We start from the raw sequence: 15,367 nt of genomic DNA on the forward strand, positions 1-15,367 counted from the left end.
TTGTTAGACCATATTTCCATTGGGGGGAGGGGAAAAAAAGGAAAAGCTTTTGGGCACAAAAGCCTCTCTTTAAGTCTATAAAATAAATGAAAAATATTGAAGCTAAATACCAGTTGAGAAGAACAGCTATTAATTGTACTAAATATGTTAACCTCTCATATCTGAGAGAAAAGGTAGGTAGTACCTGCGAAGGAAAAAAAAGGATGTTAGCAGATGGTAGAGCAGAGGAGAAATGCAAGAGTTGCACCTTCTGCGAGAAACAGGCCGGTAATTCATCGCCTGTGGGAGATGGACAGCTTAGCAACATGGAGTAGCAGGAAAAGTGAAATTACAATGTTTACCGATACCTCTAGCAAATGCATGATTTTCAGTATTGAATAATGTTACAAATTTAAATGCCTAGTCTTTCCAAGACATCTGTATGTTTCCTCAAGGATATCAGAGATTGAATAGCTTTTTTTCAGTCATTGCTTGCAGAAGCGTTGTTTGCCTCTTTATTCCTTTCCATTCCTGTAGTATCAGCTAAGGAAGAAGAATTTGATTGTGCATTTAAATATATACGTTTAGTCAAGTCAACTGGAAAACCACAACAGAATGACTGGATTTGTGGATGAGAGGAGAGCAGTGGCCTGTGATTACTCTGGCAAGGCTTTCACCACTGTCTCCCACAACATTCTTGTATCCAAGTTGGGAAGCTGTGGTTTGGATGGCTGGACTAATAGGTGGGTGGATAACTCTTTGAACAGTTGAGCTCAGAGGATAGTGGTTAATGGATCATCCTCTAGCTGGAGGCTGGTGACGAGGAAGTACCAGAGATCTACACTAGAACCTGTCCTGTTTAACATCTTCATCAGCTACCTGGAGGGTGTGAGAGAGTGCACTCTTGTCAAGTTTGCAGATGACATCAAACTGGCAGGGAGCCCAGTCAATGATCTCAAGAGCATGGCTGCCATTGACAGACTGGACGGATGGGCCAACAGGAGCCTCATGAGATTCAACACGGACAAATGCAAAGATGGCAGGGAATAACCCCTTGCAACAACACAGGCTGAGGCCTGCCTGGATGGGAAAGACCTTTGTGGAAAAGGACCTTGGGGTCTCGGCAGACAGCAAGCTGGATATGAAACAGCAATGTGCCCTGGCAGCAAAGAAGGCCAGCACCACCCTGGGCTGTACAAAGAGGAACATAGCCAACAGACCAAGGAAAGCCATTACCTCCTTCTATTCAGCAACTGTTAGACTGTATCTGGAATACTGTGTCCGGTTTTGGTCCTCTCAACGCAAAAGAGCTATTGATAAAATAGAGCAAGTTCAGCAGAGGGCTACCAACATAGAGGGCTGGGAACACTTACCCTACGGGGCTTTTTATAGCAGTGCATGGTGGTAGGACAAGAGACAGTAGTCACAAACTGAAGCAAGAGAGGTTCCAACTCAATACAAGCAAAAAACAAAAAATAACATCAACAACAACAACAAAAAACTTCTCACCAGTCAAAGTCGAGTACTGGAACAGGTTGCTGAGAGAGGCCCTGCAGGACTGGATAAAGCCCTGAGTGACATGGCCTGACCCCAGAGCTGACCCTGCTTTGAGCAGGAGGTGGGACTGGGACGCCCCAGACTGAATGATTCCTTGACTCTATGATCTCCATTGCTGCTCTTATCTGAACCTTTTCTAGTCCTATTATATCCTTTTGAGATTCTTGGATGGGAGTGGAAGGGGGAAGAGAAACTGGATTTGTACAAAGTGTTCAAAGCATTGGCAAACTATGGATTTAAAGGACATTATTTGTTTTGTTCTCCATTCTTTTCCTCAGAATTCTAACATTGGATTTGCTTTTTTGACTCCTTTTGAACATTACAATGATGTTTTCACACAATCACCTATCATAACCCTACAGTCTTGCTCCTTAGTAGTAATGGTCAGCTCACAGCCCATCATTCTGTGTGAAGCTGTAACTTCTTCCCCTCCATATTCACCACTTCACACTTATGTACCCTTAATGAGCCTGGAGTTGTTCTAAGCAAAATAAGCATTTTGATCCTGCAGAACGGTTGATAGCAGGACTCGGAGAGTGCTTCAGGGAACAGTCCCATGGGAGCTATTAATAGGCTCAAGATAAAGGGATGAGGAATGCCTTTTATAGCATTCACCTTTTCTTTCCAGTGATTACGTGAGGGTACAAAATAGTACCAGTGGTTCTGTAAGTGAAATTCCTAGACTTTGTCAACTTTCTGGGGTGGCAGTCAGGTTGCACCATCCTTTTTCAATTAGATCTGCAAGAACTCATAGATTGATTCATCTCATAGACTCATAGGCTAATGAGATATTCTTAAGATGTTTCTCTTTTTGCCCTTGGCTTAAAGGCTGTGTAAGCAGATGACCTGTTCTTAACATGTTTCCTATTAAGATAAAGTCAGCAAACGCATCCATCTGATGAAGAAAATATGGCATCATAGGAAACTGTTATAAAAACTTTCAAAAAATGAAGAAAATTTGCTCAGAAAAGCCCAGGATTTAAAGTGCTGGCTCCTGAAATAAGTCCAGAAACCATGAAGCAAGTTGAAAATCAACACAGAGGTGTTTGCTCCGACTTGACCAGCATGCTTGAGAGGAACACGTGGTTCTGTCCTTTCTAATAGCCTCACTAGCCCATGCACAGGGAGCTAGACTTAGGAAAAAAAAATCTCCATCTACTAGTGCTATATATCTAGACATTCATACCAGCAATGTACCTGTAGATTAAGACTAGGAGAAGAATTAGAATGATTAGCAGCAAACAGAACTTCCCACCAAAAATCTTACTCCACAGTGTGTACTTCAGGTGATATATTCAAACAAGAGAAGCACATCTGAAGACCCTGAAGAACTAAAAAGAATGACCACACGACACAACAGAACTTCTGCGTTTGCCTATAAATTGAATACTGTTTTATAAAACGAATAAAAGAGAAAGCCTCCTTAATGCTATGTATAAGAGAGAAGTGCTTCTGCTTATTCCCACTCACGGGCAAAGACCGTTTCCCAGAAGAAGAAAGGGGTTCTGCTAACGAGTCTTATATAGCAGATATCAAAATTGTGGGTTAACTGCTGTGGTATGCTAGATAAAAAAAACTGAAGCTCCTTATCCATTTGCAGGACACAGTGTATATCAATTACATCAATTTTTAAAATGTGTTAATAGATCTTCTGCAGCATAAAGTTAATACTATGCTGCAACTCTTCCGTTCACATTACAAGATTACTGGTTACTAAAAGGATGGCTCAAGTGTCATTTGTCACTTTAAAAATCCATTAAAACGTTCAAAACAAACTGGTCATGCTTACTGAGATTACTCTCACGTCTGGAAGAACGTTGCAATATGACAATAACAACAGAACTGTAATGTTCATGTAAGCAACTAGTGAAAGAAAAAAATAGTAGCTATTACGAGCTCATTTTTATGTCCCTTTTTAATCATTCCAAACATTATTTATATATCAATCTGATAAATATTTCATACTAAAAGTCTTCATAAAGTTTGACATAGGGCTCATTAAAAGCCTATTTATGTGACCACAAGATGATTAGATGAAAAACAGTCTGCAGTCAATTTTAAATAGATGCATAACAAAACAAAACTAAATTACACATACTGGAGGCCTGCCAGGACGGCCCCTTTTTCTTTTTCCTTTGACTTCTGTTTCTTCAAGCTCACTGCCAGCATCTGAATGTGCAGTAGTTTCATTTGTAGAATCCCTAGGGGGGGAAAAATACTAGATAAATTAAAATGATTTGAAATTAACAAGTAATCTATAACGGACTGATTAAATATTTAGTCCTAAGCCAGAAAAAAAAAAAAAAAGTCAGCATTAAAAGGCTTGCCATATTTATTCTGCAAACTGAGGAACCAAGCATTGCTAGCCCTGGCAGAAAGCCTTACCTTTTTATGGGCTGGAATGTCATTTTATAGACTGAAAGTTATTTAAATTAACAGTTTCTTTTGAAACCAAGTTCCACTCGAAAAACTGGCTATATTAAACAGCACATTCTCAACATATCCATCCCACATAACGTATTCACTAGTATCAACTTTCTTTTACTATTATTAACTGCTTTTGAGCTGTATTTGCTTTCAAGGTCATGCGAAAGCAAACAGGAGTCTGATCAAGCTATCACATCATTACCATAGTTCTGCCAAGTTCCCACTCGGGTTAAAGCGTGTTTTTAGTTACAGTTAAAGACAACGCTATTGCACAGCTGTTTATACAGAAAGGATTAACGCTGATCATGAGGCACAAACCAGAAAACTCACTTTGATCTTCAGACATTTATGATTCTTCCAGGTAGCAAAATCTTTTCACTTGTACAATGAAAAAAAAACCTTGACGTCGTCGAAGGGCTATCAGCCCACAATATCATTTTTCAGTCAGTCCTGGTTTAGACTGAGACCACGCTAAGTAGGGAAAATCTGTTACCCCCAAAATTTCTTTTTCTTTTTTTTCCTCTCCTACAAGCCAGGTCCACAGGCACTACTCTGCCTTCAAAACAGGCCTGCTGCCTGAAGAAATTTAGCTTGTAAGTGATCTTCTGAGGCATGAGATTTTGCCCAAAAAGAACCCACAAGCAAAAGTATTTCTGTTACTGATGCGATTTAGTTTTAGTTTGCATGAAATCTCTGCACATTAAAAGAAAAAAAAAAAAAAAGCATTAACGTCCTGGATTACTTGAAGATGGGTCAAGCCTAGTTCTAATCAGAGATTTCTTTAAATTCAAAATAATTTCCTTGAAGTGAAAGGAGTTAAATTGCCATAAAATTTGTGCATGGGGAAGGGGAAGAAGAATCATGCCTATTCCATTATATTGTACAGCCTCAAGCATAAAGAGGGCATTGGCGATCTGGCTTATTGAAACCGAGAAGTTTCAGCACACCAAATACATGCTCTGCTCAGATCTCCCAGAACGTCTGATGTTAAATTTTGCATTTGGTTTTATAAATCAGGAACACTTCATAGATCTGTTGTATCACCAAGAAAACTATGTAGTAATGCAGAAAGATACAAACATCATTACATCAAAATCAAGAACGTGCTCATACATCTCCTTCGACATTTCTGTCATCTCTGAGGTGTGCTCTCGCTAGAATCATTTTGTGGAAGTATGAATTTCTAATGAATTCCTGATATCTTACGGCATTATTTTCCAACCTTTTCCAATTTGCAAACACAAAACTTTTGAAGGGCGCAGAGAATCCTCTCCAAGTTCCAGAAACCAGAACGCAGGAGAACATGAACGAATTTGCTCTTCTGAGAACCACTTCAATGGATCCTCTCAAAATACTCTACGCACCCCACAAATCCATGGGCCCCAGATTAAAAACAAATCGTATACAAATACATTTGAGTTCCCAAACTATGTGCTTGTAAAACAGGTTTTCTACAAAATACTTTTTAAATGTAGCTTTGCTGCCATGAAATTAAAGATAAATAAGTTCTCCTTTTCATAAGATAACAAATTTGGAAATTTGCATATTGAATTATGAATCTGAAAAAATAAAAGCAGTCAGAAAAAAAAAATCCAGAAGCCAAACCAAGAAAACAAACAACTCCACACACAGTTAAGAAAGCTTTGGTTAGATAGTACCACCCTGGGGAAAAGCAAAGCAGCAAACGCAGCCGGCGAGGTGGCCCGTAGGGCAATGGATGCGTCCGGCCTTGACTCCGAGGCCATCACGCTGCTCCTCAATTTGAGGAAAACTGCAGACTGCCTCACGAGTGACAGCCTTTTTTTCCTATAACTTCTGAACACAGACGTGGAAAACCCCACATAAAAACGTCTGCCGCTTTCCGTTGCTGCCCGGGGAAATTAAAGGCATGCTCTCGGTAGGGAAACCGTGTTTCTCTCTGATCTAGACAGATACTGAAAAATTGTTCGGCATGTTTTAGTCTAAGCAGCCTCCCCGGTTCTGGGGAAACCTCCGTAGCTTTGCTAGCTTATAAAACCACACGCCTAATATCATCAAGACAAAGATTTTTCTCTATGAAAACCAGGTTCAGCAGTCCTCCTCGGCAAACGGCTCAGACGTTTCCCTCGAAACACAGCAGCTATATAAATAAATTAATCGAAGCGTGCGATGATCTCGCTTGCATCCAGTTCACGGACGGTTTGATTTTGTTACAGCCTGTGTCTGGCTCTAGCACAACCTGCTGAGATGTGCGTAGTTAGTTCCGGAAATTTCCATAGCTTTGGCAAACTAAATATAGAAGGGACAGCTGCATAATTAACAACCTTCTCTTTGCCGTAAGCAGAGCGTTATCTTAACCTCACATCCCTGCTTCTCTAACGCTTTTCCTGGCAAAACATGTCGGGTTTGCTGGAAGCCTTTCTGGAGAGGCTCAATACGTCAGAGCTAAAGCGAGATGCATCTCAGCTAAATTTTAGATACCTACAATGCAGGTCTTAGAAAATTCGAAGGCACAACATCCTAAGGTCGGTGCCCAAAACAGGTCAGGCGGTTCGTGCTTTATAAATGTCCTTTTCTCACTAAGGTGATCTAGACAAGCAGTTCGGATATAAATGCCTAAAATTAAACAAGATGAATCTCACCCAGACAATGTGTGACGTGGCAAGGTTTCTTCCTGCAAAGAACATAAGCGTGTAAGGAGTACTGCCAAGGAGCAAGTGAAAGGGGAAACCGTAAGAAAATAGGTTCCCTTCAATACTCACGCTATCTGGAAAGGGGCGATACGATCGAGGACAGCGTACAGTCCGGGGCTGCTTTACCATTAACATAACCGCCTGCAGCACCTCGAGACACGGGGAATCCTTCGCCAGCCCCACCAGTCCTGCACGAAAAGGCCTTGCGCTGAGGCCCAGCGCTCCTTCTTGCTTCTGTTAAAACCCTACGTCTATTCTGGACACACACATGCCCTTTTTCTCCTTATTTCTGAACTCGGGACAAGGAGCGAAGCATCTCTTAACTGCTCACACTCCTGTCAGGTTTTTAACGCTGCCCAACATCCACCTCCCTCATTCCCTACACATCTCAGGGAACTGCTAGGAGTAATTTATCTAGTGGCAGTCATCCTCATCTTAATAGACCAGAATTATCCTGTTCCTATTTTGTGCATGTGTGACTTAGTCTCCTGAGGGGAAAACTTCGGCTTAGCCACAATTTACCATTTATCCTTCCTGAAGCTGCTGGGATGGAAAGCAATCAGGGCCTAAGGAGACCCCTCTCAGCAAAGGGGAGGGGAGGCAGTGGTGCCGAAGGCTAAACCTTTCCTCTCTAAGAGGCTTCTGATGCGGTAGAGACATAAGAGAATTTGGCAGTGTGTGAGGACACCTACAAGACTGGGGTGGACAGAGTAAAGTAGACAACTGATAACTCCTTAGAGGAACTCAATCTACTCCGCTCTTCTTTTCAGTTGCTGGGGTGACTAAGGTATCCTAGGAAAGTTGGCAATAACTCTAGGAGTCATCCGAGAAATTCCAGATACTTTTCTGAAGTTACAGTAACTAGCCCTTCAGACTAGCCTTATGGCAATGAAGACATTACAGATCACTGGACAGCTCTTTGCCATATCATGCTTCTGAAGAACAAGTTTCCATTGACAAAGTAAATGTCACATCTCTGTGAAATAAATCAATGGAAATAAGTTTGCCTTCCTCCTGCTATTACAGAAAGCCTTAACTATAGATCTCATACCACCCCCCTTGGAAACACCACACCATACACCTATATTCATTTATTAGTTTTACTAAATACTTCTATAAACATTTACCAATGTTGCTGAGGTGGCTTGACGTTCTGGCCATGATAAATTCAGTAATTGCTACCACCAGACTCAGCCTTCTGAAAAAATGCATTCATGAAGAAAAATGGCTAAATGCACAGGCTCATGAATGATGGATGAATCAGCTCTCATGGTTGATCTTCAAAATCTAAAGGGGAACATGCCTTGCAGCAAATATGAGTCATCCCATTAAGAGAAGACTCAGTCAGTCACCTAGATCAAATAAACCAGACAGGGGTTTTTCGCTACATTTAAAATACCAAAATGCAAAATCCTACCTTCACGGCGATCTGAAGCCACTTCTATAAATTCAGAAGGAGATTCTTTTTCTGAACTCCTCTCAGCTTCCCTCAACGCAGGGAAGAATTTGTGAAGGAATATTTGACAAGGTCCTAAGTGAAGTATATTAATACATCAAACTAACTTTAGGACCCTTTGTTTAAAGGGGATAGCCTAAAAGATTTAAAAGGGTATGAAAGAGTGGAAATAAGCCACATGAGTGCTACAAGATTACAATAATCCTTCAAAGCTGCTTATTTAAAAGATAGAAAGACAACCTTGCCTTTCTCTGTGTGAAACTGGATTGTGGCTTTTCAGATTTGAATGCATGAAGCTAATACCCCAAACTGAAGATTGCTTCAGATTTTCTCATCCTTAGTCAGATTCCTTTTTGATGACTGTCTGGTTGAGACCTACTGATTTAGCTGTTATCACTTTCTTCAAAACCTTGTTCACGCTAGACAATGTTTTGCACCCTGAGGCAAGTCCCAAAACCTTTACATTCAAATTCTGTTCTATTTTTGTAAAAAAAAAAAAAAAAAAAAGAAACATCTCGTATTGTTTACGAGCAATCAGAACTACATATCTTACTGGCGATGACATCTCACAAGCACTTGGCACAGTGGCATTAAATGAGCCCCAGCTCTACTGGAAAAAAACAAATGTATTACCTTTTATTTTTTACCGTTGCATAATATTGGTGACTCACTGTCATCTTCTGATTGAGCAATAGGCCAATCTTTAATGTCCCTCAGGTTTTTCAACTGGTGAGCACCAGAGTTACAGAACCCATTAATATTCATTTTTAACCTTAAAATCTATGCTATTTCATCCAGCTTCCTGAATTGGGAATGGGATTATCCCTTTCCCACTAGTACACTGACAGTATTCCCTATCTTTTTGTCCTTGGGGCATTTCACCAGCACACACTTACTTCTTGATCATGACACAACCACGAAAATACTAAATGAGAAAAGTTCCAAGATTACCCTCAAAGTTCACCAGCAACCTCCCTGCAGACTAACGGTTCCTTTCTCAGTGCTATCCACCATGACCGTCCCACTTTTCAGCTAATTGCTCACCCAAAAGAAAAAATTGCCATTTTTCATATGTTTTAAAGTCATTTTCAAAAAAAAAAAAAGTTAAAGCAGTGCATATTTAATTAAAGTCAGACAAATAATTTTGCAATTGTCCAAACATTCAGTTTCTTCAGTAAAGAGATTTCAAATCTTAGTTTTGGAAGAGAGCTCAAGTTTTAAACTGATGATTTTTACAAATACTGTGATAATTTCCATTTTCATATGTTCATTCCCAACAAAGAACTTAATTACCAAATAAAGCTCTATTTTGTTCCCATTTCTATCATTTCTTTTTCACTGGTGAAATCACTTCTTCTATTCAGCTGGTCTCTAGCACCCCTCATTATAGACTTCCACTCTGTTCTCTCCAGTAATTGACTTTATTCAGGTCCAGCGATGTACCCATTTGAATAAAGCTACTCATATTTGCCAGCAAAATCAAAACACACTACCACCACTTGCTCTCTTCAAATGCAGAAGCTGAAGGCTTTTTGCACAGTAAGTACAGCTCCCTATAGGAAAAAGCATGCATCAGGGATACATGAATACGGTCAACAATTGACTTCAATCCATTCACATTTCTGAAATCTTAAAAAACTCAGAAGCATAGAAGTGACAAAGGTTTTGTTTTGCTTTTTACAGCAAAGTTAAGTCTCCATATAACGAAAGAGATCCATTAGAAGTGTTTAATTTTTACACAGTTTTTCAGCATATGACCACACAGGAGGCCTGGAACAGTCACACTAACCTACACTGCTCTCAAGCTCTTGCCTTAACCACATGATCATCCTTCCGTTTATTTCTGCCCTTTGAAAGCTGAAAAATTCAAACATATAAAGACATGGATACTCACTGTAGTACTGGCAAATCTGAAGTAATCATTTTTGCAGCACTCTTGAAAGTAAAAGAGCTACATAGAAATTCTTCTCAAAGTTATTGTAAAACTACTTGGAAACCACTTTCATGAAAAGAATATCAAAGTCCAGCCTGTAAAAAAAAGAAAAAAAAGACATTAATTGTGATTCCAAAACAGTCAATATACCGACTAAGCTACTGTAAACAAAAATGGTCAGCTCTGAAGTATAATCACTATTAAATCACATAAAATTTAGAATGAATGCCTCCAGGACAGTTTAATCATATTCTTGCATTCCGTTTTTACAATTATGTCTAGGCAACCTTACATTTTTTTTGTAAACATACCCAAAATATTTGGTGTCGTCTCCCATATTTGTTTACAGTAATTCTAACAGCGTTCTGCTTGTTTTCATGCATTTCTGAGAAATGCTCAAACGAACTAGACACAAATACAGAAGCATAAGCAATCACTGAGAATTTGATGATCTACATTTAAGAAACCTAAGCCCACAATACACTAAACTTCCAAGACAAAAGTTTAATTACGTAAGAACGAACCTTTCTCAGTTCTGAATCAAGAGAGAAGATCTGCACCTACTATCATGCGAGTTTTGGTTTGGGTACAATGACAGAACGGGGAAAAGATAATATTCCCAATAATATTCCCTTTAATGGAACTACACCTCCTCCTCCGTCAGACTACCTGGCTCAGAGTTTTATACAACTGAATTTCACAGAAGAGCAGTCGGAAGCTGTAAAAGTGTCTAACTGCACTAGAAAGTATTTTAATCTAATGGATCCAGGCTTAAATTCAAACAACAAACTAGCTGTATCTGTGGTAACAATAAACTCGCTCGTAAAATCTCTCTGCCCAGGAGACTGATGCAGGAGTTGCCCAATGATAGCAATGGTGACTTTAACAGATGAAATAAAGGGACAAGGTGACAGATGTGCTACTCTTTGATGTAATATAATACACAGCTGCCATCCCATGCATCTAGAAAATGCAAGTTCAATGGAGAAACTAAAAGGATTTGTTTTCTTCTCCCCTTTTACAGAGTTTATGATAAAAATAAAGAGCTGCACAGAGTACCGCAGTTGAGTGAGGGCAACAAATACCAAGGACTTCTCAACTGCATGTTTTTACAACACTGGGTATTTTAAATCTCTGTTCTTTAAACATGTAATCTCTGCTCACTGGGCAGTCTTTTCTGTGCTCCAGTCACTTCGTACAAGGCAAAGGAGGAAGATCAAGCCAGCAAGAGGTGACATGGCTAGCCCCAAACGCATATCTAAGCAAAACTGCATGACTGCAAAACCATACAATATCTAAAATTTTCCATCCTGCTCTATATGTAAGCATTTATTCACCGAAACCATATCTGTACCAGGAAAACAGACCTTTTGCCTCTAGTTATGGCAGTGCTGATTAGGCTCACAGACTCATACAACTCTTCCTTGTAGTACCTAACTACATTGTGCTATCAACAATTTTACTTGGAGTATCACATCACCTCATTTAACTTTTCCATTTTTCTATACTGTCATATCATTGTTCACCTTTTCTACCATATCATCAACAAGCCACCTCAGTGCAAAACAAAGACAATACAGAAGTTTGTTTTGGAATGAAACTTCATGTTCTAGCATTACCAGTTGAAAAGAGGCATTTTCTACGGCCAATACACCAGGTTGGAGCAAGGCTTTCTAGTGTCACTCTAAGACACAAACCTGCTATCTGTACTTGAGCTCCTCACCAACAAAAACGTTACAAAAAATGCTGTGTGTGCTACTGGCATAACATCAACGTTTCTTCATTAACAACACTGGTCCTTCCTATATTTTAAAGGATGAGACTACTCTTAATGGCATAATGTGCCCATCCAACAATGTAAAGCAACTGGTTCAGACACTCATAAGAATTTATTGTAATAAACAGTGCTCCAGACTGAATTAAGTGTTGTATTGATTTCCCATATAAAGAAAAATTGGCAATGCTCACATCTCTGAAAGAGAGAGGAAAGCAGGTCACTAGAATCAGAAGAGCATGCACTCTGGCTGTCACTAAATACTAGCATTTACTTCTAACATAAGAAGAATACTTAATGAAATCCTAAAATAGAAGATGAAAGCATTTAACTAAGCTTCTGAAAATACTTGTTTCTTCCTACGTGACAATTAGATCTACACATTTGTGACTAGGCAATCAGCACTTTTTAGTAATACTTTCCCTTTGTTTAAAACAGAAGTAGTGTGTTTTTTGCACACGGACAAACAAACATACTCCCACACATGCACTCTCACACGTGCTAACTAGACTTTACGGGAAACCTATCAATCTTGGATCTTCAGTTCATCCTCATCTAATTCTAGCAGAATACTGCACATCATTTCACTTTTCAAAAGAGCTTTCAAAAAAAGATCATGAAAATTGGAGTGGGTTTCATGTGATATATTTTGCACAGTCATCCTGCACTTTTTCTAAGGCATCCTGGATGACTCTTATGTGGCATTTCCTTTTTTTTTTTTCTTTTTTAACCTAGTTATTACCCTTCACAGCTGATGCACTGTGCATGCTCACGGACAGTAACCAGCAGCACAGAACTACTCTAGAGAAGTGCTTTTGCATATAAGAAAAAGTATACTTACTCAGAAATAACTTATTTGAAAAGCAAAGGCCTGGCTTAAGAAGCAAGCGTGGAGAAAAGGGTATAAAGAGCCAGGAGAACAGATGAGCTCTTTCACTTAGAAGCAACTGAAGAAGCGAGAGTGCTTGCCACAGCAGTAATGGAAGGAGACACCTAGAAGACAAAGTTGTCCTTCTACTGTCCTATGCCAATTAAGGCAGTTAACAAGGGTTACCAGCGAACGCTTACATATAAGAACTGCCAGTACGGATGAGCAGGAAAGGGAACAGCTCAGAGCCCAAAGCCCAAAAAGGTAAGGCAAAATCTTGCCCGCTTCGTGGGACCAACAGGAGTTTTACAGTCTCACAGACTCTGTGGAGCCTTCTGTCGCATGGAATAAGGTCATGCCATCCCACAGTCCAAGTTAGCTGTTACGCCTCGTATTTACCCAAGAGAGCTGTGCTGGTTATTCTGTTCTGGGGTTCTGTTCTTTCTTCCTCGACCCAGCTACTCCACTGAAGTCAGGAAACCTTCCAGTTTTGGAAGAATTTTCTTGCAACTTGAGTCAATGGTAAAATGCCTCTAAGCTCAAAGAAACACCACCTGCTTCCAAACTGCAGGCTTAAATTATCACCTGTGCTGCTTAGGCTTGGTTTGGAAATGAAATATAGGTTACTATAATGACTAATGAAAAGCTGTATGTGTTTCGAACCGAGGTCTCAACTTAGTCATGGGAATAAAATAAGTTTGACAACTGTGGAAAAACCATCGATCATTACGGATTACGCTAAGGCAAACCTTTGCATTTTCTCTTTTTCTAATAAAGAGAACGAGACACTTCTTAAAGACAACATTCTCACAAACAAGAAGAATCAAACTCTCCTCCTTTTTGTCTTATTCAGCCCGAGAATAAAATCACTGACATGAAATCCTGAAAGCTTGAGACAGATTCCCAATTTGTCGCCTTTTTCCTACCATGTCAGGTGGAGAAGAGCAGGGGGAGGAACTCTTCATACTTTTGCCCTTTGGGATGTTTATTATAAACATGGCTGGGTTAAACGAGTCATTTAACTTGTGGCCAACTGCTTCTATTTGTAGCGGTTAAAAAAAAAAAGATCCAATGTTCTCCCTCAATCCCAGTTTTAATGATTTTAGCATGCTTGCAGCTTTTAAAATCTGCACATCTGTATTCTAAGATGACAAATTTATGCTGATGTAGTTAAAAATAACCTCTGAAAGAATACAAAGCAGGCAGTAAAACCGACCATCCAGCTGAAACACACTACAGGAAAATCAGTAAACTTTTTCTTTTCTTCTTCTACTTTTTAACAAGGCGCAGTAACCAGGGCCGGCAATGATTGTTATGTAAGGCTGTTTGTAAAAAAAAAAAAAAAAATCTTTTCCAACATGCTGTCAGTTTTATGGAAATTTTTCTTCAAGAGGCATCTTGTAAGGAGCTTAGCTTTAAGAAAAGACTACAGTTTTACAACAATAAATCTGATTACCCTGTTCTGTAGTTTCCACCAACATGAAAAGCTACCTATATTTTTTTGCAAAGTCCTTATATTTTTATTTGTTGAAGCAATCTAACCTTCTAGACAAAACTACAGAAATCAGCTAAGGAAGAGATTGACATGAACCTTAGTAACTACCTGGAAGTAAGGATCAAATCAAGCTCAACTAACCTTTTTATACACTAGGTACCTACATGCTACAAAGTTTAAGCCAAAACTTTAAACAACAACAAGTAATTACTAAATGTAGGAATAAGAGTTACCTCAGCATCAATCCTGGTGCTTAGTGGAACATACCATACACCCACAATAAAAGATAACTGGTACTGGACTGATTGACGTTTTCAAAAGCTTTTCCTTGTTGACCGAGTGATCCCATCTCACCCAAGTGCAAAATATTCAAATAATGGTTTATACTAGTAAAGCAATATCTTCTGCTTCTTAATTAGCAACGCCTATACGCCACAAATTCATTTTCCATACAAAATGGCTCTGCCTTCTGCCTCAGTGCTCCCTGTTACGCCTTTTTTTGCGAGATTAAAATTGATAAAGCAGGACACTTCTCAATTTCATTAAGGCCCAAGGGATATTTGAAATCTCCAAACCTATTCTTTGTGGAGATAAGAAGCTGTAACACATGATGGCACGCCACTTAAATCCTTCCAGAAGGAGAGGCTGAGAGCTGGGACTGCTGGGGCTTGAGAAGAAAAGGCTCAGGAGGGTCTTATCAACGTGTATAAATACCTGATGGGATGGTGTCAGAAAATGGAGCCAGACCCTTCTCAGTGGTGTCCAGTGAAAGGATAAGAGCTAACATGGAGAGAAGTTATATTCCATGCCTCTTCACATCAGCGGCAGGACCAAAGGAGGAAAGCCGGGAAGCCGAACCCTTCTCACAGCACTCTTTCCCAGTCGTGGCCTGCAGCTCAGAGGTGCAATGTTCTTGCTGTACTTTGGGCCTGTAAGACCCCACGTTGCACATCCAAGTAGCAGATGGTAACAGACACAAAACACGGACAAAGAGATTTTGGTCTATACCTCTTAGATCTTCATTTCTGAAAAATCTTTAAAAAAAAATAGATCTTTCTTTCTAAAAAAGACACACAACGGCTAAGGTCACTGAAGACTGTTGAATGCATTTCACTTTGCAGTAAAGGACCAGTTTTAAACAGTGTGACATATGGTTTGGCTAGGCGTCTTTTACAAAAAGGATGGAGTTGTCAGAATAGGAAGTTC

The 15,367-nt window shown here is 39.6% G+C and overlaps 1 protein-coding gene across 9 annotated transcripts in view; it reads right to left on the reverse strand.

Annotated features, from left to right (window-relative positions):
* The window catches only part of STAG1 (STAG1 cohesin complex component), a 199,636-nt gene that overhangs the window by 146,879 nt on the left and 37,390 nt on the right, over window positions 1-15,367 (reverse strand). For 5 of the 9 annotated variants that reach the window (XM_068954516.1, XM_068954517.1, XM_068954521.1 and 2 more), the window contains 2 exons: window positions 9,986-10,119; window positions 3,633-3,737 (listed from right to left, as the gene is read on the reverse strand). In XM_068954516.1, the coding sequence (XP_068810617.1) occupies window positions 3,633-3,737; window positions 9,986-10,014 (134 nt within the window). In that variant the 5' untranslated portion in view covers window positions 10,015-10,119. The remainder of the gene's footprint in view (window positions 1-3,632; window positions 3,738-9,985; window positions 10,120-15,367) is intronic. The other 4 variants (XM_068954519.1, XM_009690471.2, XM_068954520.1 and 1 more) reach the window with 1 other exon arrangement.

The sequence above is a fragment of the Struthio camelus genome, chromosome 9 (genome assembly GCF_040807025.1).
Source record: "Struthio camelus isolate bStrCam1 chromosome 9, bStrCam1.hap1, whole genome shotgun sequence".
NCBI lineage: Eukaryota > Metazoa > Chordata > Aves > Struthioniformes > Struthionidae > Struthio > Struthio camelus.